The following is a 25,073-nucleotide window of genomic DNA, read 5'->3' on the forward strand; positions in this document are numbered from 1 at the left end:
AACTTGTAATCCAACCTCAAAAAAGATGCCTAGATGTTAGAAAATGATATTTAGTAACGTAAACCATATATACACATCCACCTTTGCAAGAAACAGCATTAAATCAGTCTGCAACTTACATCATCCCGCTTCACTCCTGAGTACTGCTAAGTTCAACCCAAGATCTCAGCCCTGTCCTGACATTAAGCCAATTCTTATCTAAGCAGACAAATTATCAAGAGAGTCAAGTTGTCAACCTACTTGGTAGCAGCATGTAGAAGTGGAGTGCTTGCCTCCACTTCCAGCATACTTCAGGGAAACCCCAAGCATCTGAGTACATATCAAACCAGAGCTTTTATTCCCATCCCTACTTTGTCTGGTCTACCCAGGTTCTTGCCTCTGCACTCTCTCCTGGGCACTTGCTACTGATATCTGAGTGTATTCACATCCTGCAACTTGACTGTAGCACATATTTTGTCTAGCTCTTACTGATGGTGTTGTCCAAGGTACAAGACTGGGCAACACAGGGCCAGCATTATGGGTGTGTGACCTTTGCAGTCTCATGGAACCATGCTCTTAGAAAGGCCCTGTAACTGGTTCAATGCTCTGTTGTCGCCATCTTGAAATACTGACTAATGTTTTATCAATTTTGCAGTGAGCCTTGCAAATGAAGTAGCCAGCCATAGACACTACACAGCTGACAAAACTAACCACTAGAACTTAAGAACATAGGATCAAGACAAGAATGCTCCCTAAGTATGTGAAGTGAAACAGATCATGTTACTAAATTTCCTTAGTTGAAAAAATGAGATAGTACATGTTACTAAGTCACAATATAAAGGAAAGGACTTTGATCTCTTGGGAAGAAAAAATATGTAAGCATCCAACACGTCTTAGAATATCCTCTGCTTTCAGGCTTTACAAAAGCGGCAGTGAGAAAAACAGGATTATATCCCATTTCCAAAAAACATGAATATACTAAAAATATCTCTTAAATGTACCCGTTGTTCCTTCTCCTTCCTCCCCAACGATCTTACCCTGTACCTCCAGCCAGGGCCACTTGTTATGTTTATAAGGTCTCAGGAGGAAAACTGAAATTAAAATTATGTGAGAAAGCATTTGGTCTTACTCTCACTATTTCTATCCTCTAAGTGGGGAAAATGTACATTCAGTTTAGACTAAAAATTCATGAACAAAAGTAGCTTATAGCACAAATGAATTTATGTACATGAAAATGCTCTGTACTGTATCTACCCATACATATCGCATCCTTATGGGAGAAAATACCACATGACCTCAATACCTACCCCTACGTTCTTCCAGGATAAAATATCAGCAAAAGTAATTAAATCAGCAGAACTTCTACCAGATTGGTTATCCAGAGAAATCATTTTTACATGAAAATGAAAATCAATCCTATGAATAGGAAATTAGAAATGGAGGGAATAAAACACTTCTTAAAGACCATACTTGTATAGAACATTATTTTATTAGCATATAGGAAATATGTAAATATTATATGAGGGAGACTTGAATCCCATATAAGAAAGACTTCATTCTTCAAGAATTTTACTCACCCATATACTTGGGCAAAAAATTCAAAGGCCACAAAGGGAAAGAAAACAAATAGATGAATTTTTTCCTTCTGTGATCCAAAGAATTTTTAGCCACTGAACTACATAAAAATCCCCAACAAAAATGTGCCAATTTATAAGACAACCAAAACAGTCAAGACCTAAAAGTTAATTCCTCTGGCATAGGAATGGATATTCTAGCTAGCATAAGAACTTATTGCCCAGACAACAACAAATATAAATGAGAGTCCCAAAATGGAAATCCAAGTTACGTTTAAATAAATATACAGATTATTTTTTTATTGTTATCTACAGTGCTTTGATAATTGAGGAAATTTGGAAGGACCTAGAAGGACAACAAATTCCTAGCTAAAAGCCAATTAATGTAATTCACCTTAATCCAGCACACACTGAGTATTGACTTGTGAAAGGGATCCCAGTGATAAAAATGGGTAAGAAACACTCTGACCCTCAAAAACACCATAGTGTTTACCTAGGACGTATCACACAGCTGTGTTGTCTTTTTTCTTTCATATTGGAACTCACAGATATGTAATGGGGCCGGCAGAAGGAAAGCCTGGAATTTTCGACTATTCAACTTCAACTTCAGCGACAGCCCAACATTCTCCCCTTTACATAAGGATTTACACAGTGTATACTTTTCTGTACTTTAGGAGTTTTGGTGGTTATATGAAATTCCTCTCCCCCCTGGATATTTTCTTTCTTTCTGTGCAATTCCCATTCTCTTTAATCTACATTGTAGTAGTGACAGGCACCATCCTGAGGCTTGGTAATAGATTTTAAAAGATGTTGAGTACCAGGGTGGCTCAGTTGGTGAAGTGTCTGACTTCAGCTCAGGTCATCTCTTCCCTTGTGAGCTTGAGCTGACAGCTCAGAGCCTGGAGCCTGCTCCAGATTCTGTGTCTCCTTCTCTCTCTACCCCTCCCTTGCTCACACTCTGTCTCTCTCTCTCTCAAAAATAAATAAATATTTTAAAAAATGTAGATCACCTGTTCGCTGAATGAAGAGCCACAAACCCACAGTGTGTAACAAGAATACTGGTAAGATTATCCCCTCTATTGTAATTTTATTAGCTCTAGTATAGAACCTAACTTTAATCACTGTTATTTGGAATAATTTTGGAGGTTAAAGTTCCACATAGATATAATTTTATTATTAGAATTATCATAAAGGTCTATTTATTATTTGCTTTAACAAGGTTGTACATTTTGAGAAACATTTATAAAGCAACACAAAAAAACCTTCATTTTCTTCTTACTGTTTTCTGGGAGGACTAGATTTCACCTTTAAAACCTTGAAATCTCTGTAACTTGTAACAAAATTGAACTTCTTACTTAAAATACAAAAAACACACATACACACTCACCAACTTTATGGATAAATTAGAAAATTATCCCAGATTTTCACATGACATGAGTATATTTCATTCAAAAGCCAAGTACCTTCCAAATCATGAATAAATAATTCAATAATTCAAGAAAAGTTTAGAAATTAAATGCATAGATTTTGGGGTCAGAATGTGGGTCAATCCCCAGCCCTATCAGGTTTTAGCCAGGTGCCTCTAAATAATCATTTAATTTAACCTCTGTGCCTCATTTTTCCATCTGTAAAATGACCTCATAGTGCTATGAGATTTAAAAAAAAACTCTTATCTGTGCATGTGAGGGGCTATATATGTTTATATGTACGTGGCATAAAGTGCTAAGACCTGTATCTGTCATATATTGAATATTACATAAAATTTGGAAATTATCAGCAATAGTATCATTATTATCCTCTAAAATGATTATGCAGAGGTGCCTGGGTGGCACAGTCTGTTAAACGTCCAACTCTTGATTTCGGCTCAGGTCATCATCTCACAGTTTGTGAGCTCGATCCCCACATTAGGTTCTGAGCGGATAGCATAGACCCTGCTTAGGACTCTTTCTCTCCCTCTCTCTGCCCTTCCCCTGCTGGCACACATGTGCACTCTCTCTTCCTCTCTCAAAATAAGCAAACATTTAAAATAAAATAAAATGATGATTCAACTGACAGGTCCATCACCGTATTTATCAGTAAGTTCTCCTTACAGAAACCTTCGTGTGGGAAGAAAATTGCCCCAGTGTTTCTTATTTTCCCCACAATCTTTTGTTTCTAACTCTGGATAAACAAGTGAAGGTATAAGATGTATAAATGTAATATTATAACTCTCTAGTAAAAAATCTAACTTAGGTTTCATTCAGTTCAGTTATTTTAAACTTCCTTTGGGACACATATAGCTTTGGGAATCTAATGCAAGCTACTGTGTGGGTGGGTGGGTGTATTCCAGGAATTCATGGATCCCAGGCATCCATTCAGTGATTCCTAGAGATTATGAATCCCATCTAGAGAACTAGGAACTCCTACTCTACTAAAAAAGAAGTAGGATTTTGAAGTAGAAATAAAGGACATCAGATTTAAAATAATTATGCACACCTACTAGAAATTAAGCATCTAGCAACTGTTCAGAACAGGTCGCTTGTAAGGGTGACATGTAGTATACAAAAAATTTAGCCATGCCCATCAATGTGCAATTCCTCAACCTTCTACCTAACATGATAGAGGACATCCAATTATGATATCTAATGTTGAACAAAGCTAGGCAAATCTACTATGTTTATCATTTGAAGGTTTGAGGCTCCCACATACCCAGGCAGAGCCCCTATTTGAGATAAAATTTCCTTTCGTGATTCAGTCTCCCTAGAATTTTTCCCTACACCTAGGAACAGGTAGAATAACTGTATGTCTTGGTTCAGCCACAAGTCACGGCTTAATTATCCAGAGTATCCCATTTCATTCTCAGTGTCTAGTTTGGACAATAAATTATACAGCCCATTCAAATCTAGAGGCAAGGAAAGGAAAACTGACAAAGTGTAGGGAAATAAATTTTTCTCTCCCAGTGTTAAAATAGAATTGGTTTAACATGAAACCTCTGGGCCTTCCTTTCCCTGGGTTATACCAAGTTCCCATCAAGATTTTAAGTGCAAATGCCTCTCTCTAGTAGGAAGATCATACATACAAGCCAGGGTGGCTGAAAAGAGCCCTCTGTGCAAGTGGCTTCTAGAAGAGAAAATATTTAGGGATCAGCAACTTTCAACACTTGTCTATACTGCATGAAAACCTCCACCCCCTAAGAGAATGTTCTTAATTTCCTCCTCCTAAAGGCATAGTAGAAGGAGGATAGGCCAGTGCAATAAGCCTAACCTCACAAATATTGGTCTAACCCTGGTTAACTTCTTGAGCCTAGACTCGTGAAGCCAGCCTCTGGTTCGTTAATGTCATTGTTGACAAAGGCTGCCCATTGTGTCTTCCTGGTGTAAGATGATTTTAGAAGCATGCACATGGAAATCTATTCCTTTTAAGTCCCCCTAGAAAGCATGACTCAAACAATATAAATCACACTCTACAACAAACTCTTGCCAGCAAGCAGTCCCAAATGGCATAGACTCTGTTTAAAAGGATACGTATTATGTAATATGTAAATAATTTGTGTTAATTTATATAATCAAATGAGGTCCGAGAAGCCCAGCCGAGCTAGCACAAAAAAATCATTTACACAATTAATTGGCTCTCATTGCCATGTGCCTTTGAGAAGGCTCTTCCCTCTCTCTTTTTCAGAATCATCACATTATAATTCTTCTCTCATGTAAATAAAAAAGCAAAATACAATTACTACCCACCCAACACTCCAAGCCAAAGCCAGGGCGTGTTGACTAGGTAAGACTGAGAGGCGAAGGTGCCAGATCTCATTTACAATGCGCTCCCTCCATATGCCTGTCAAAGGCATACGGTTAGCCTCTCTGCTGAGGCTCTGTGACACTCATAATTGCTTTTCACCCCAATATCCCTTTTATCAGTAAGTGAGAATGGCAGTACATATCTCCTCCTGATGAGTTTTTCAAATGAAAATAAAGAAGTGTCCAGTTACATTCATGTCTGAAAAAATGGAAACTGTTTTGGCTTTTTCTCCCCCAAACATCTTCCAAATTTAAATATCTATAATTTAGCACGCAAAGAGCAACCTCCTAGAAAGGTGTATTAAAAATTAAAAGAAAAAAAAATTCCCCAGGAGGAGGCTTGTTTTGCAAGTCCCAAAATAAACCTTTATTGTTAACACCAATTGAATTTTTGAGACCTAACAATGTCATAAAAAAGGCTGCCCTTTCAAGGAATATTCTTTTGATCTGCTCAACTGTTTTCATTATACATTTATCAGGCCCAGGAAAATCTGGGCTCTTTAAAAGTGCTGTGTCTTTATTAAAAAATAGATTCTTCAAACAGTTAAATGCAGAGTTCCTTCCTAAAACAGCTATTAGTATTGGTACAAGTATATATATTTTTGCTAATGCTTGAGTATCTCTCTATTATGCCTATATTGCTGCATTCACTTATTTAAAACTGAGACAACCCTATGATGTAGGTGACTTTATTAACCCCATTTAATAGTTAAGAAAGAGGAAGGACAATTATCTGGCAAGGTCATACAGCTATTAATGGTATAGCTCTTAATGGCCATGCTCTAGTGACCTCTTGGAAAGGAAAATTAGCATATTTTAGTTACATTTGACTACTGAAGAGAAACATCTGAGTTTGATGTATATGAAATGCATTTTTAAGGGTGTCATTCAATAGAGTTGCTTACAAAGAATTAAAAAATTCTAGCACATAGGTAACAAGTATAAAAATTAGGTTAAGCTAAGGCCATGGATAATCATGGAACAAGACAATCAGGTCCTAAATAATGATTGTAATATTTGGAGCAAGAAAGGTAAACTTTCCATGTTGCCAATGTCATATTACATACCCAGGAACACTACATTTAGTTTGGTTCCCAGCTTTAAAAGGGATACAAAGTTCTCTCACAAAAATAAAGAATAAATTAAAAAAAATTTTTTTTTAATTTAAAAGGGGCGCCTGGGTAGCACAGTCGGTTAAGCATCCAGCTTCAGCTCAGGTCATGATCTCATAGTTTGTGGGTTCGAGCCCCGCATCGGGCTCTGTGCTGACAGCTAGCTCAGAGCCTGGGGCCTGCTTCAGATTCTGTGTCTCCCTCTCTCTCTGACCCTCCCCTGCTCACACTGTCTCTCTCTGTCTCTCAAGAATAAATTTAAAAACAATTAAAAATAAATAAATAAAACATTAAAAAACTTTAAAAAAATAAAGTGTGGGGGGCACCTGGGTGGCTCAGTAGGTTAAATATCTGACTTCAGCTCAGGTCATGATCTCATGGCTGGAGAGTTCCAACCCCATGTCAGGCTCTGTGCTGACAGCTCAGAGCCTGGAGCCTGTTTCAAAGTGTGTGTCTCCTCTCTCTCTGCCTCTTCCCCACTCATTCTCTCTCACTCTCTCTCTCTCTCTCTCTCTCTCTCTCTCTCAAAAATAAATAAAACATTATAAAAGTTTTTAAAAAATAAAAGGGATACAAAGGAAGCCATACCAAATTGCAGCCAGCCTAATTTAGTGGTTAGGAACGTGGACTCAGGAATCTGATCCCTAGGTTTAAACCCAAACTCTTCTTATTACACATGACTTTTAACAATTTCCTTAACCTCTAACTGCCCCTGTTCTATGACCTGGGGACAAGTTATAATAATAATAATAATGATAATAATATAAAACATAAAATGATAATAATATAAAATAATAATAATAACAGTATATTTTACCAGGGTTGTTGGGAGGATTTAAATAGATCAAACACTAGTAAAGTATAAGGGAAATACTCAGTGAATATTAACTATGAATATTTTTTAAAAAGCTTAGAATAATGATGAGACTTGAAATATCATAAAGCAAGGAACAGATGAACAGAATTTAAAGAATGTGGGCTCAGGAATCTGGTCCCTGGTTCCAAACTCAACTCATCTACTTACTATGCATGACCTTTAACAAGTTACTTCACCTCTCATTGCCCCTGTTCTGTCATCTGGACAAGATATAATAATAATAATGATAGTGATAATATAAAATAATAATATAAAATATATAATAATAATAACAACAGCATTTTTTACCAGGGTTGTTGGGAGGACTTAATGAGATCAAACATTAGTAAGGCACAAGGTAAGTGCTCAGTGAATACTAACTATGACTATGTTTCTTTAAAAAGGCTTAGAATAAAGATGAGACTTGAAATATTATAAAGCAAGGAACAGATGAACAGAATTTAAAGGAGAGGGGCTGAATTTCAATGGCCTACAGTCATAGACATCGAAGTCATTGGATTAAATTACAGTAAAATAAGTTCTGGCCCAAAAGAAAAAGAACTCTGTGAAAATTGGAGCTTCCCAAAGACAGAATGGGCATTACAAAATTAGAAATTTACTTAGATTGCATGGAAGACTCAAATCATCTTTCTCAAGATATCTTTTAAACTTCCTTCAAAACTTAAGATTCTATGAAAGTAAAATGGAACTTTGAAAATCATCAGAAGCAATTGACCTTCCTATTGCAAAAGTCTGCTTAGGTAGAGAAAGCAGTCAACAATTTCTAATGGCTTCATCCTTGAAGCCTAAAATTTTCTAAAATTTCTAGCCCACATTGATTCTTCAATTCTTTGAACTACAGTTCTTGCAAATAAAATGTTTACAGCTGGAAAATATGCAGTCTAAAATTCTCTCTAGTTCTTTTTTTTTTATTTTTTATTTTAAGAGAGTGAGAGAGCATGCATGCATGGGGGAGGGGCAGGCAGGGAGGGAGAGAGAGAAACCCAAGTAGGCTCAGTGCTGTGAGCCCAGAGCCAGACACAGGGCTTGATCTCATGAACCATGAGGTCATAACCTGAGCCTGAGCTAAAATCAAGAATCAGATGCTTAACTGACTAAGCCACCCAGGTACCCCTCTCTAGCTCTTTTTTTTTTTTAATTTTTTAATGTTTTATTTATTTTTTGAGAGAGAGAGAGAGAGAGAGACACAGCGTGAGCAGGATCAGGGAGGTAAGGAGACAGAATCTGAAGACAGGCCCCTCGCTCTGAGCTAGCGGTCAGCACAGAGCCTAACGCGGGGCTCGAACCCAAAAACCACAAGATCCTGACCTGAGCTGAAGCCAGAAGCTCAAATGACTGAGCCATCCAGGTTCCCCTCTTTCTAGCTCTTTCGACTGGTGCTTTTAATTGCAAACTAACTACCAATGCTGGAAGCCTAAAGATTATATATTGTTCTTCTATGCCTCATTATAGTACTTAGCACTCTGATGGAAAAATGCCCAGAAAATACAGATTTCCTATTCTAACCTAAAGCATGCTCTTTAACAGAAGTCTCAGTATAATTCCAAGAAACTTTTTTTTAATAACTGCACGTTACTCATATAACCCAAAGCTACAAAATGAAATTATCAAGATGTTTCATAAGCAAAGATATGTCTACGTTCTCAATATTGGCACAAATGATAATTTTAATAGATTTACTTTTAGACACATATTTTAGAAATAAAATATTTTTGAGAAATGTTTCACTTTGAAAAAGCTGTAAGATTTACCAATAGTAAGTCTTCCCACAACAGAAGCATAATCTGTGTGGTTGTATTCAAAACTTTTTAGTTAGAAGAAGAATAAGTTCTGAGGACCTAATGTACAGCACGATGACTCTATTAATAATACAATGTTGTATGCTTGAGATTTCCTAAGAGGGCAGGTCTGATGCATTCTACCAGGGGGAAATAAAAAAGGTGACTGATGTTACGGATGTGTTAATTCGCTTGGCTGGGGTAATCATTTCACAGCATATATGTATATCATCACACTGTAAGAAAAACAACTTAAAAAATATATAATTTGCAATAGATTATACATATATTATTTTGTCAATTACACTTCAATTTCATTTAAAATGTGCACTATACAATGCTTATAGGATTATATATTTGCTGCATGACACTGATTTCAATATTAGAACAACTGTGTCTTTCTAATAGCATATAACTATTAAGTAGGTATAAGAAACTGATTATATATAATTGATCCTGCAGATGCCTTTTGTTATTTCTTTACATAAATGAAAGTCACTTTCTGTTTATGACCCTTGTTCTACAAAAGTAAAATCAAAATTTAAATATGCTTCCATTTATGCTCAAAAAATGATGGAACTCTCAATACAATCCTCTTTAAGCTTAAGAAATCTGTTTGAACTCCTGAACCTTTAAAAAAATCACTCTATTTTGAATTACAAAGAAACAGATATTTTCAGTTTTAACTTAATACAACATTAAAGGCAAAAGAATGCATAATTAATTATACTAACAAGTGACTGCATTTTTCTCTCTGTTACACATAGATGTTTGAGAGAGATCACATTCCTAGGTAAATCAAGATATTAACCTTTAAAAAAAATCTTAACACCAAATTCCAAGTACAGAGCTCTCTAAAACTACAGAACCTACCAGTAAAAAAAAAAAAAAATTGGAGTTTTTGAGTAAGAATGCCTGAATTTCAATCCAGGATCCATCATTTAGGTAAACTTTCACAAGTTACTTACTCTCTCTATACTTTGGTTTTCTGACCTGTAAATGGGGGTTGACAATATTGTTTATCCTTATAAAACCATGGTCCTGAGTATCTAAGTATCTAAGTCATTTTGAATTTATCCTTGGCATATAGTAAGCATTTATGACACTGTTTTAAATTACTGTTATCATCAGTACCATCTGCTTACTCATAGTCCATTTTATGATAAAAGCCCTGACAGGCAAACAAGCCAAGCCATTTAAAGAACACAAATTTGCTGTATGGAGAGTTTTCTTGGTGTCCTAATATTCCATAAACCATAGTATCCACACAAAGGGAAAAGAATAGAATCCAGAGCTTCCTCAGACCATGGCCCTCTTCCTTGTGTAGCAGGAATGACTAACTGGAAGTCTGGATTATAAATGTGGCCATGTTTCTGATGCTCTACAACTGTATGTTCTAGAACCCAGTACAGAACAAATTGAACCAGGACATAGAAGAGAGCCGCATATAATACTGCTGTTTAAACCAGGGGTCTCCAAAATCAGAGAGAGAAAAAAAAACATTTTGAACATGAAATCAATACATAATTTATGTATATGACCTACTATACTGACAAAGTACATTACAAACCATTATGAGGAAAGGATTAACAGCAGATCTGAAGCTTTCTCCAAACACTGTCTCCCTGGAAACATTTTGGGCTATGATAAATGGGGAATGCCAGCTGTGTTTCCAGGCAACATTGTTTATTAATGGTGGAATGCATCTGCACCAGGAGGACTACGAATGAACTATAAAATCATGTAGGACTCATAGACCTCAGTTTCCTGTGTGCAGTGTATTCTTGCAACTGAGGGCATCCCTTTAGGAGATCGGGGCTACCAAGACACTGGTTCTTATGGATCATGAGCCTTACCCAATGCAAGGGAGTCCATGCCTACCCATTTGTTCATCTCAAAACTGAGTTACTATTTGGGAGGTAAGGGACAGGAGGTGGGACAACCAGAGGGACCCCCCACAGAAGAAGGACCTGACATTATCCTGTTGACTTTATGTTTCTGTCCTGTATTATTCTACTCAATCAAGTGCCAAACAATGGCCTATTGTGTCATATTAGTCTGAGTCTCAAGACAAAACCACAGTCCACTCTAGCGATCACACAGACACATGCATACACAAAAATATATTATTTCCTTTCTCTATCCTAACAGATTATTTTAAGCACTATATCTATGCTTGAATTGACACACTTTTCAGAATAATTGTTGTATCTTCTTTGTAACAAGTTTAGGATACTTTCTTTTTCCCTTTGTGATCTTCTGATGTTGTTGACAGATCCTTCTCTTTGGTCATTATAAACCTTAGGCTTTCTCTGCAACTGTTACTGTGGGACTTTTTACTTTTTAAAATTAAATTAAATTAAATTAAATTAAATATTACTTATTTATTTATGTATTTTATTTATTTGTATTGTTTTGTATATTAATTCCAGTATAGTTAACAGAGAGGGTTACATTAGCTTCACGTGTACAATACAGTGACTCAAAAGCTCTATTCCTTAGTCATTGGCAATCATAATAAGTGTGCTCTTTAAGCCCCTTCACTCATCTCAGCCTTTCCCCCAGTCACCTCCCTCTGGTAACCATCAGTTTGCTCCCTATGATTAAGAATCTGTTTCCTGGTTTGTGCTTCTCTCCTTTTCTTCCCCCTTACTCATTTGTTTTCCTTCTTAAATTCCACATATGAGTGAAACCATATGGCATTTGTCTTTCTCTGACTGACTGATTTCACTTAGCATTATACTCTCTAAGTACATCCATACTGTTGACAATGGCAAGATTTCATTCTTTTTTATGGCTGAATAATATTCCAGTGTGTATACAGACTATATCTTCTTTATCCATTCATCAACACTTGGGCTATTTCCTCCATTTAGCTATTGTAAATAATGCTGCAATAAACATAGTGATCTGTATATCCATTTTAATTAGTATTTTTGTATTATTTAGGTAAATACTCAGTAGTGTCATCACTAGATCATAGGCTAGTTCTGTAGTTCTATTTTTTTTATCATTTTTTAATGTTTGTTTATTTTTGAGACAGAGACAGAGCATGCGTGAGAGAGGGACAGAGAAAGAGACACAGAATCCAGAGCAGGCTCCAGGCTCTGAGCTGTCAGCACAGAGCCCAACACAGGGCTTGAACCCATGAACCGTGAAATTGTGACCCGAGCTGAAGTCAGATGCTTAACCAACAGAGCCACCCAGGTGCTCCGCAGTTCTACTTTTAACTTTTGAGGACCCCCTACTGTTTTCACAGTGGCTGCACCAGTTTGCATTCCCACCAACAGTATAAAGCAGCAGTTCTATTTCTCCACATTCTTGCCAACACTTGCTGTTGCTTGTGTAGTTGATTTTAGACATTCTGAGATGTGTGAGGAGATATCTCAGTGTGGTTTTGATTTGCATTTCCCTGATGATTAGCGATGTTGAGCATCTTTTCATGTGTCGGCTGGCTATCTGGATGTCTTCTTTGGAGAACAGTCTGTTTTTCAATAGGTCTATTTGGGGTTTTTTTGGTGCTGAGTTGTATACGTTCTTTAAATATTTTGTATACTAACTCTTTATCAGATCTGTCATTTGCAAATATTACCTCCCATTCAGTAGGTTATCTTTTAGTTTTGTTTCCTTTGCTGTGCAGAAGAAGGTTATTTTGATGTAGTCCTTAGTTTATTTTTGTTTTAATTCCCTTGCCTCAGAAGACATACCTAGAAAAATGTTACTGCAGGCTGCTAGGCCTTTTTAAACTAAAAACTAGTAATTCTATTGTTACAAATTCCACAGCAGCAAGACATAAGAATTCCTAAATTTTTAGGAAACATTAAAATACCTTCTTGAAGTTCTTCATTTCTTATTAACTTTCTCTTAGAGGTTATCAAGATATGACCTCTTGATATAGGGACATTAAAAACTGCAACACCATAGGAGAAGTAACTGTCTTTCCATTTTTATATACTTTAACATAATTTTTATACTATATATAATTTTAATATACTTTTATACTAGTTTCATTAAAATACGCTATGATAGGGATGCCTGGGTGGCTCAGTCAGTTAAGCACCCAACTCTTGACATCAGCTCCGGTCATAATTTCACAGTTTGTGAGATTGAGCCCTGTGCTGGGCTCAGCACTGACAGCACAGAGCCTGATTGAGATTCTCTCTCTCCCTCTCTATCTGCCCCATCCCCTCTGCTCGCACTTATGAGTGTAAGTTCTCCCTCTCTCTCTCTCTCTCAAATAAATAAACTTAAAGAAATATGTACTATGATAAAAATAAAACTATTTCTTCTTTTTTGACACTACCCTCAATTCCAAGTAACCAAATAATTTTACCACTTCCTATAAAAATTTCTACAGGCTTATGTATCATTTCCTCATTTTTAGGGAATACATGATTTTGAAAATATGTTAAAATATTTTCTAAACTTACCCTGAAACATGCAACATCAGCAGCATGTAGAAGACAAAGAAGAGATTATGAGTATACCAGAAGATGTCATAATTAGAAACTCTGAAAAAACAAATAACTTAATTTCAATGCCACTTTACATTCCATCATTTCAAACACATGTCAAAACTGAAGAAAGTTAAAATAGTTCATCTGAGATTTATATATTAAGATCAAAGTATTAACATACCACGCAGAGAGAACTCACATTATTATAACACTTTATAATTTTGAAGGTTTTTGTATTTCAAATAAAGATACATGGAAAGAATTAAAATGAAATATTTAAAGCAATTATGAGTTTGAGGAGTAGGTAATAGGTTGCTAACATGTACTTTTACTGTCCTTTTGATCAATATTCTCGATTTTCAGATGGTATCTAAAACAAATACTCCTCCTATCCCAATACACAGTGTGAGAGTACTCCGAAGGAAAGTAAAATTGAGAGAAATTAAATAGATGTTCATTAAACTTTTATATTCTTTTCCTGAACAGCCTATATTCTAAAAATAACACCTTGGTGTTATCACCCTGGGGAGGACAAGAGACTAAAAAAGAAGTGGTATGGTAAGCATAATTTATGAAACTTTTGACAAAAGTAAAAAGACTAACAGATATTTTATTTCATATGTCTGGGTAGATATTCAATCTTGGAGGTGGAAGGCAGATATTAGTAAAAGATTTTGAGAGGAGTCTGATACAACCCCTAGAACTTTCAGAACCCCTGAGCTAAGCAATATCCAATTGGTTTGACATTTACTTCATCTACAGCTTGTTATTATTACCAAGATCATTCATATCCTTGGATCATATGCCTTTTTTCACATATCCGATTCTCTTTGAACCTAAATTCCTGGAAGTGGAATTACTATGTTGAAGGATGCTCATTCTGTTTTTCATACACCTTGCCAATTGCTCTCTAAAAACATTTTATCAATTATAAACCCAACTGTAGGGTAAGAGAGCCTGTTTCCCCAAGCCCAGACTCCACTTTATACATTTTCATTATTTTATGTAAGTTGAATTGGGTATGATTTCCTTTCTGTGTTACTCACCTTAAATTCTTTTGTGATTTATCCCTTCATTATAATTATCCATTTCTACATTATATTTTTCTTAATTGTTGTGTGTAAACTATTTAAATTTTAAGCATGTTCCATATCATTTAAACATGTTCCATATAATTTTAAGAATTTATTACTGGGCAAAGTTTCTTTTAAATTTTTAGTGGCACAATTTTTTTTACAATTACCTCTTAATTTATCTCGAATTTCATTCACTTAAGAAGCTAACCGTGTTAATGTTTAGTAAGCCACATTCCCTCTTTTACCTCTCTTTGGAACATGTTCTTGGATGCTCCCTCAGATGAACTTTAGAACTGTTTTTGCAAAATTCAAAAACAAAATAATTTATCTTGTATTTTGATAGGAATTGCAAGAAGCCTGCAAAATGAATGAGGAAGAACTCCATCTCTGCAGTTTACAATCTTTATTCAAATCTCTACTTATATCTGTCAGTGAAGTTCTGGTTTTTTTTTGCATAGATTTCAACTAGTTTCTTATTAAGTTTATTTCTAGATATCCTCTATTTTTGTTACAATTATGAGTGGCATCTTTTTATTTAATTTTCAATCTGATAATAGCTATTATATAAAAGCTATTTTTAATATTTGTTTTGCATTCATTTACCTATTACAATTCTTTTATTTGGTATAGCACTTATGTTTTTTTCCATAATTCTCTTGGATTTTCTGGCCAGATAATTACATATATCTTTCTGAAAATAATGATGATTTGTTGTTGCATTCTTTCTAATAATTCCAAATGTTTCATTTCTTATCATACATAATAATGGTAGAATGAAAAATATCACTTTTGGCATAATTTTCTTAGGAATGTATTCATGTTTATTTTGTACATATGAGTTTATAGTTCTGCCTTTATATTTTTAATTCTATAAAGGAATTGCTTCCTAGTTTACTCTGCTTATTTTAATTCAGAACTAGGGATCAGATTTAATAACCACCAATTAAAAGTCTACTGAGATAAAAATACATTTGTATACCTGTCACAGCTATTAAAATATATGACTTATTTTAAAAGATTGACCCAGACTAAACCATTGGTGAATTACTAAACTATATTCAACTGTTAGAAATCAAACATTAGAAGAAAAAAGAAATCAAATATTGGAGCCATTTATTCTCTTAATTTTTCTAATGCTTTGTTTCCTCACTGCGAAAGAGAAGAGGAAGAAGATTATCTTCATGATTCATTTAAGAATTCCATGATTCTCACAATAAAGCTCGGAGAAAAGCAGAATTGGTTTTATAGTCTCTTTTAAAGAAATGAAAAACTGAAGATTAATGAACATTCACTGAACTATTATGAGTACAAACATAAGGCTCAGTTGAAAATAGAAGCTGATCTTTATATTCCATTTTACAAAACTATCTCTCAATTAAGGATTTTTTAATAGATGTAGAACATTCATAGATCTTCGATCTTGCAAATAAATATTTCAGATGCCCTTACTTTCTTTTAAGAACACTGAAAACTAAAAAAATATATGTTCTTTAATATGCTTTACCTAACTAAAATAAAATTTGTCCCCACAAAGTTGGCACTCTCAAGCACTAATGTTAGAGATTAGAGATTTGGTTTGCCTTTCTGTAAGGAGATTTTTCATTCTTATGAGAAGTCTTAAAAGTGTGCTTACTGTTTCACCAAACCATTCTACATCTAGATAGTTTCCTTAGGACATAAGTGGAAAAGTATGCAAAGATATATGGATGGGGGTGTTTGTTTCAGAACTCAAATACGACAAAAAATGGAATCAACCTAAAATATCCAACAATAGGGGAATTGCGAATGTTATGTATATATGATGATATGCTGTTCTAACAGTAAAGTGGAAGATGGAGAAATATTTATTAATGTACAAAAATGTTCCTAACACATTTAAATAAAAAGCAGGTTTAAAATAACATGTTTAACATGATTCTGTATTAGTATAATACATAGACATATGAAGAGAGAGATCAGTAGTGTGAAAGGGAGAATAAGAGAGTGATGTTGGTGGAGGTAGGAGCTGGGGACTGGGTGAGCAAGGGCATAAAGGATTAAGCCTATAATCATCAAACCAGAAAGTTTATGGTGCTAAACTCTGAGAGGTGAGTTTACTTGTAACATTTTGGGGTGTGTGACTATGTGCAGAGATGTGCTCGGAAATGCAAAGATAGAATCATTTTAATATTGTATTGGGTAATTATTTTCAAAATACATATATGTGTGTGTTTCCATTAAATTCCCCATCTCGAGTACAATAATTGGGGATTTCTGAATACTATGTATTATTTTTTTCTTTTTGTTATCTTATCAAAAAAGTTTGACCAGAAACATAAGACACTGTAAAATATTATGACATACAGAATGTATCCTTCAGAAAGAACATGTGAAAGTGTTCATGAAAATGTATGCCTGCAAATGCTCAAAATCTTATAACTAGAAGAATAAATATGCATGTGGATATTTTTTATTATTTTAGCAGATGTCAATAAACCATGTTCCCAAAGCTTCATTTAGAATACTACAATAAACTGCACAGGAAATGAGTTACAAAATAATTATGTTATATTCCTTTGCATCCATGTTGATTTCAATCTCATGTCTTATAGAGATGCAGTATCCTTCAGGAGGATGACCCTGAAGAATCAAATTTCCTCAGTCATCAAAAAGTCTCCACATATGTTTCCTTACCAACACCGAATGTTTTACTAAACAAAGAGATTTTTCAAAAGCAGGAAATGATATATGGAAATGTCTCTATACTTCACCCTTAGTTTTCCAGAATAGTCCATTAGCCAGAATACTGATTGCACTGGCTAAGCATTCCAGTTAATCAAGACTTTTTCTAAATATGAAAATGAAGACAACCTGATGAAAACCTAAATACTCGGGCCACTAAATATTGATATAATTGGTCTGACACTCACCGTATTGCATATGTAGAAGCTGTAATCATCAGGAAGAGCACTAACACCATGCAGACCCCTGTCAGGCCAGGAACTATAAAAAAGTATATAAGTACATTTAACTTAAACCATACTGAGGAAAAAAGTACAAAAAATTATTACCTTAAAAGCCAAAGGACTATGCTGTTCTGTGGGAAGCCCGACTCAAATCATATATCTCTTTGTATGTTCATTCTCAGAAAAAAAGCCTTTTTAAAATTAGCACAGGTTCAAGGTACTTAAAACAAAGCAATCTTTTCTACCTTTAAAAGAAGAGTCCACCTTAGTATTTTCATGTATCCCACTCAGAATGGTGGATGTGCACACAGGTCTGCAGGGACATGCTATACCAAGTGCACACAAGACATCAAATGTCAATAATGAAAACAACAGAGAAAAATTAAACATATGTTTAATGAAGAAGCAAGGAGGAGCAGGAGGGAAAGACTTCTAAAGGCACAAAGAAATTTTAAAGGGTGAGTGTTAAGATCTATTCCTTACATTGGTAGTGATGATGGTTTTGTAAATATATGCAGTATTAAGAGTTATGAAAGAGTGTGTATGAAAGAGATTCACTTTATCATACCTTAATTCTACATGAATAAAGCTATCTTAAAGGAGAAAAAAATATACAGTGGGACTGAGTTGATATCCAACACCTTTTACTGTTTTGGTTTTCTCCACCACAGTACAAAACCTCCCTGAGTCTCTCAGCCCTCCTTTTATGGAACCTAGTAGCTCCTCCAGTCTCAATTCAAATAATTTCTTTAGGGCTCCACTACCCAGAATAATTTGTAAACAAAACCTAAAGCTTTCTAAAAACCACAACTTCAACTGTAAAACAAAACAAAAAAAAAATGTAGATTTCAAGAAAAAAGAACTACAGTGCTGATGTTTTAAGGACACTGGCAGGCCTACCTCCTTAGTATGGAAAACAGGCTGTTAATCGGTGCTTCTGATATAATAATCATTTTTTAACAAAGAAAAAATGTGCAATACTTTTCAAACTTAATATTGATGTGATAGATGGCTAAATCTAATGTTAGTCTGTACAGCATATCCAAAATGAATAGTTGAAACACTGGATCAAAAAGAACTAAAATCATAAGAGTCACGTTTCAATTTATCTTATTAATACCAAAATACAAAAAAATTAATACCAAATATCAAATAATCCTGTCTATAAGCTACCCTTATTTACTCTTACAATCATACAAGCAACAGTAAGTCCTAAATACCCTAGCTGAGAGATTCCATCTTAATCTTTATGGAAAGCTACTGAAACAATTGTGCCTCCAAAAGTATAGGCCTCCCCCACCTTCTGTCCTTGCCAATGAACCACCTAGAACATAGAAGAGCCACCATGAACTATAAGCTCCTAGCAGGAGCAGACAAGCTGGGAACAAATAGGAGTGACACAGGTGTGTATCATTAGGATTCCAACAGTTTAGAATCACTGGAAAATGTTAGAAATCTCGGTACAGTAGAAACAAGTTTCTACTTGTAAAGGACCACATGAGAAATTAAGTAACTGATTTTTGTATACTTAATACTTGAATACTCTCTCATCCTCAGTCTTCCCAATATTCAGACTTGGAAGCCTAACATGCCTTGTCTTTTGTATACTTAATACTTGAATACTCTCTCATCCTCAGTCTTCCCAATATCAGACTTGGAAGCCTAACATGCCTTGTCATGCTCAATGCAAATCATCTCTTCTCTTCTCTACTTCTTTCCCAGGACCCTCCCTTCCCTTCATCTTTCCTATTGCCCCAGGTGAATACTAACTTCCTAGAGGTAAGAAAAAACAAGACAACTATATATAACTAGTTCATGCTAGATAGTAGCACAGAAAAATGGTATTTACAAAAAAACAGCATGCCTATGAAAGGACCCAAGCTTTCTACTCCCAAGTATTTACCCCAAAGAAACACAAACACATATCTGTACAAAGACTTGTTCAAAAATATGCATAGCCACTTTATTTTTAATAGTTAAAGCCTAAATAGCCTATAAACAATTCAAATCTCCATCAACAGATGAATAGGTAAATAATTGTGGTATTATCTCTATCTGGAACACTAAGGGCAATTTAAGAAAACCACCATGTGCTATATGCAACAACATATATGAATCACAAAATTATCAGACTGAGTGAAAAAAGTCAGACAGTCTTCCCCTTAATAAAAATCCCGAGAGTACAAACTCTGTGATTCTTTTTATATAATATTCTAGAAAATCCAAACCATTCTCCAGTGATAGAAAGCAGATCAATTTCAGGATACATTATAAAGGCACTAAAAGCTTTGTGAAATGATAAATTTGTTATCTTGATTTGTGTCTTGGTTTCACAAGTGTATACCTACATCAAAAATCAATCAAATAGCATAATTTACATATGTATAATCTCATATACTTCAATTATAACTCCATAAATTTAAAGAAGAAAAAAAAGAAGAGGTCTTTCTCTCTGGCTTCAAGTAATTAAAATAAAACAATCAAACCTTATATGACCAAATGAATAAATAAATGATAGAATCCCAGATGGCTCCATGATGTGAAATTTGTGGTTTGAGAGGCCTTTCCAATAATTTTCATGGGATTTCATTAAGGTCTACTGTGTTTGCATACAAGATTCCCCATGTGGTTCTAAATATGCCAAGATTAGTTATGGAATGTCTACAAATCACTTCAGCAGGACACCTGAAAAAACTGAGTATGTTTAGTATGGAGGCATGTTTTCCAAAGTATATTATTTGAACATTAATTCCTTGAGATATTAATTTCTATTACTCAAAAGTGTACTAACCATTCCTTAAAGAGTCACAGAACATGTTAGTATATTAAAGTCTCTGGGAAGTACTAGCACAAAGAAACCAGAAACAGATCTTTCCTCAAACATTTAACTAGAAAACTCCTTCTACAGCAGAACACAGAAAACTTATTGGAAAGACTTAGAGGGGGTGAAATAGTTGACATCAGTCATTTGAAGATGAAGTAGACAACTTGGCCGACGGGATGCATATCCTGGGATTAATGGTCCTGTTATTGTCCCTCAGGCCAAACCCCGATCTTACTGGATCTCATCTGGAGACTTAGGAGAATCAATTCAATACTTTTTAATGTTCTTTCAGACTTATGAAGTTATCTTATTTATCTAAAGGACTCATGTTTCCTTTCTATCTTCCTGAAATATAAAAAGACCAGTGTTTATAATTTATGAAGTAATAGACCAGTTCAGTGAAGAAGAAAAAGTTACTTATAATTAACAGTGAAAAGAAAAACATTTTTATAATTACAATGGTCCAAAAAAAGGGAGTACTTTAAGAAGCTATGATTTTCTGACACTGGAATTAAACAGAGGTTGGCTAGATGTAAAGAAGATCTGTGTAACAAGTAGTAGAGTTAAACAAATGGCTTTTATCTTCAGTGAATTTTTCCTGAGCATCTGTAATGCGATAGAAAAAATTAATCCTGTTCTGAAAGAAATTCTAGTCCAGTGTGGAAGACAAGACAAGGCAGACAAATGCAACATGGGGCATTGTTTGCTACAAGAGAGCTAAGCATTGAGTGTTTTCCAGGATACATCGAAGGGCATGCTAACCTAGCTTTCAATGACAGCTCAGCTAAGACCCAATGTATGAGTCTCTATTGCTACACACATTCCAAGAGTCAGGAAGTACAGGTTGAAAATTATGGAGCTAGACAAAGCTTACCGGGCCAAGCTACTTGCCAAAAGTGAATTAAATTGAGAACTCTTTAAATCCTTCAAATGATAAAGCAAAAAACCTACATTTGTTTCCTTAGAAAATGACATGCTTGTATGTTTATTCTTATTACTTTTTATCTATGTGTATTAGATTTCATTAATTCGTTACCTTTAAAATGAATGACTGCACTATATTCCCAAGTCTAGAAGAAACTGAGAGATCATTTTCATCCATATACAGATGTGGTCAGAAATATACCATCTTGTACTCATTATCCTGTTTTTTCCAACATAACTGGAAACACAATTCTGTTTGTTTTTGAGGGTTTTTTTCTCATTGAAATTGGATAGTATGCATTTTATTCTCATCATACAAGGTACTACCAAATTTGGAAATCACATACTAATTATTTTGAAATCCATGTTTGACTAATCTAATCTTTTAAACTTGTTTTATTTTATAAATTCTTAATGTTTTTAACATTTCTTACTGGTTGATCTAACTACCACTTGATCTTTTTCTACAAAACAATCTCAATTTCTCAGTTTAGATTACATTGAAAAATATTTAAAGACAGAGAAGACTCTATGTAACAACCTAAAATCCAAGAAATATATTAACCAATAAAAAGTAGGCTTTATCATTAGAACATCTCAAAACATGCATGTGCTCCTCCATCATAAACCTGATTTTTCCTAGGCACTGTACCTAGCAACATTCATAGTTATAAAACTTTTTTCATATTTTTTAAATATTTATTTATTTTCCAGAGACAGAGAGAGAGATCATGAGCAAGGGAAGGGCAGAGAAAGAGAGGGACACACAGAATTGGAAGCAGGCTTGGTGCTCTGATCCATCTGCACAGAGCCTGACGCGGGGCTCGAAACCACGAACAGTGAGATCATGACCTGAGCTGAACCGACTGAGCCACCCAGGCGCCCCTGAAACAGTTTGCTAATCAGAGACTTATTAGTAATAGAAAGCTAGACTAAGTCTATTTGTAGAAAACTGTCCCTTCCTTCTCCCCTTGCCTTCTTTTGATTATGGTTTGTTCTCTCACCTACTACTCAGTAGGATCAATCATATGGTCTGGAAGCTCTAGACTCCTGCATAGGGGTTCTGGCCTGTGTTCCAGGCTGACTACCTGGGAAGTCGGTGGCTCCTTCTGGCCAGCACAGAATTTCTTTCATGAAATAGTGTAGACTGAGACACTAAAATGATGCTGATATGCTGATTTGGGATGATTCAAGTTGTCTGTAGTGACAGAAACCTCCCCCAACCCCCCCAAAAAAATGTACCCGAGGCTCTGCATGCCCTAGGGGAAGCCTGGCCTCACACTGGAGAACTCACCTTTGCACAGAAAACACTATGCATGCACGGAAATAAAGTACTCTCCAACATAGTACTTTACTATGTATCTTTAGGAACCCATGCCAAAAAAGAGACCAGCTCTGCCTAATGGAATCAAGGAGGAATTTGTGCATGATGGGGTGTGTCAGCTGAGGCTGGAGGGCTGAGCAAAAGCTGAGCAGGGTTAAAAAAAAAAAAAGAGGGAGAGAGAGAGAAAGAGAGAGAGAATAGGGTAAGAAGAATAGGGTAAGAAAGTAGATGAAAGTTAGGTATTGCAAGAAGGGAATTACAAGAGTATGATGAGATGCTCAGTAAGAACGAAGCAGAAGCTCCTGAGATACCTGGGAAGGTTAATAAAATGTACGGTCAGGTCACACTACAGACACTCTGTAGGATGGAGCCAGGAAATTTTTATTTTTAAGTATCATCTCTACTTAGTCCAACACCACTCATGGAAACTTCTGGGGAAAAAAACATAGGATGCTGGGGTTCAGGCTAGATGGAGAGATCACCTGCTTATATATAAGTATTCATTATACTAAGACTCTGAGTGCAATATCTTGGTCATATAAGACATCTTTTTATATTTTTGTAAACTAAACTTTTCCCAAACATTTTAAATGTACCCATGTTTTACCCATACTTTGTGCTGTGCAAAATAATATTAAAACAAAGTTCTTGATTATTTCTGTAAAATTGATTTATATGAACCAAAAAATATATTGATTCACACATAAGGTTTTGTTTTTCTGCTTTTTCTCCCTCTTATTTCTCATCCAATTCTTAAGGCTTAAATGAAAAGCATATTTTCAATGAGCAAAGTTGTAAACAAAACTAAATTATGTTCTTAAAGAGAAAACTGTGGAATACTTTGCATATACAGGCACCAAAAAGAAAGTATATTTTATAAATCGAAATACACTGTTGTGTTCTCACTTGTGAGAATGAAGGGGAAAAACATCTGAATTATTGCTGTTTTCATCACAATACTGATTTAAGAGAAAAACAATGCATTTGAAAGAGCTATGCACCTAAGTCTTCTATGCAGTTCTGATCCTTAACAGGGCATTTGTGATAGCCAAGTCCTTATGATAGACCATCTCAACCACCTGGTAATCATCCTTATCACTGAAATATGTGCTAAAAATCCCACAAATGTAGCTTTCTCCTTTCATCATATAAGGCTGAGAAAGAGAAGAATTTTAATAAGAATTATACAAACAACAGGACAAAATTTTGAGATGTTTAAATGCGTTTTAGTAAATTAATAGTCTAGACTGAGATTTCATGGACAATATGCTTGGAAAGAAAAAGTAAATTACAAATGAAAAAGGAGTCCCATTGCAAGAAAAATAATGGATTTTAATGACTGTTTCTCCCCACTTTATTTCGTTTCTAAAGATGACAAAGTATCCTACAAAATTACTGAGTTATAAGAACCACATTGATACTCAGAGTGCTGGGTGTTTCTTTCCAGTACCTTGAGGGCAAGAGCCTGTTCCGTGTGTATCATCTCCAATAGGACTTGCCACAGCCGTGGGCACAAAGCAGGTCCTCAATAAGCCTACGGCATCACACTGTTGTCATTGGAAGAACATATGGAAGGCAAATGCATTTACTTATTTTTTACTCTTTATTCATTTGAACCCCATTGTTTGCCTTGTCCCCTGCTTTCATTGCCAACTTATCCTTGAACTCCTAACATTGGTTCTGATTGCAAATTTTCCATATATATTTAATGCTGTGTAGTTTGATGATGCTTATTTTCAGAGATTTCTCTGAATCTACAGAAAGAGCAATGAATAACAACTTACCAGTTGTGAAGAGAAGTTTTCTAGGATCCTGAGAAAAAGGGAAAAAAATCGACTGAAAAATAGAACATTGATAATGTAAAATTCTACAAGGACTCTGCTGGGTATGAGATCCATTAGGCATTCAAGATGCATTCTCCTAATGGAAATGAGAAATTCAATTAAGTTTCATAATGTCTTCATGACACTAGAGGAGATCATAACAAGTACAAAATCCAACACAGAGAAGACTATCTTTCTAAGAAAGAAAGAGCACTGGATGAAGAGTCAGAAAATGTAGACTTTCAACTTCATGGCTAATTACAAATTAGTAGCAGTGGCCTGAAGCCCACACTAAGACCACTTGAAGACTCAATATCTTTGGCTATAATGTGGAAACATTCATACACACTTTGTCCTCCATAATTGCCAAATTGCACCTATAAGATATCAAGACAGTGAAAATCAGAGGTAATAAAATATGTAGGGAGGGCTGTAAACTGTAAATTTAATGCAAAGAATACTAATTGAATATTTATAATAATGCAAATACTGTGAAAAGTAGTGATGACACTCAAATAAAATGGATGGGTTCCTGTTACTCAGAAACATAAAACTTAATATTGTTAGTGTAATCTTTAAACTACATCTCTCATGGTGTAATGGA

The 25,073-nt window shown here is 35.1% G+C and overlaps 1 protein-coding gene across 2 annotated transcripts in view; it reads right to left on the reverse strand.

The window, feature by feature from the left end:
- Positions 1-25,073, reverse strand: part of NOX4 (NADPH oxidase 4) — a 152,197-nt gene that overhangs the window by 93,567 nt on the left and 33,557 nt on the right. For both annotated transcript variants that reach the window (XM_029915298.1, XM_029915297.1), the window contains exons 6-8: positions 24,431-24,458; positions 17,539-17,611; positions 13,527-13,607 (exon numbers count right to left, since the gene is read on the reverse strand). In XM_029915298.1, the coding sequence (XP_029771158.1) occupies positions 13,527-13,607; positions 17,539-17,611; positions 24,431-24,458 (182 nt within the window). The remainder of the gene's footprint in view (positions 1-13,526; positions 13,608-17,538; positions 17,612-24,430; positions 24,459-25,073) is intronic.

This window comes from Suricata suricatta, chromosome 11 (assembly GCF_006229205.1).
Source record: "Suricata suricatta isolate VVHF042 chromosome 11, meerkat_22Aug2017_6uvM2_HiC, whole genome shotgun sequence".
In the NCBI taxonomy this organism is placed as follows: domain Eukaryota; kingdom Metazoa; phylum Chordata; class Mammalia; order Carnivora; family Herpestidae; genus Suricata; species Suricata suricatta.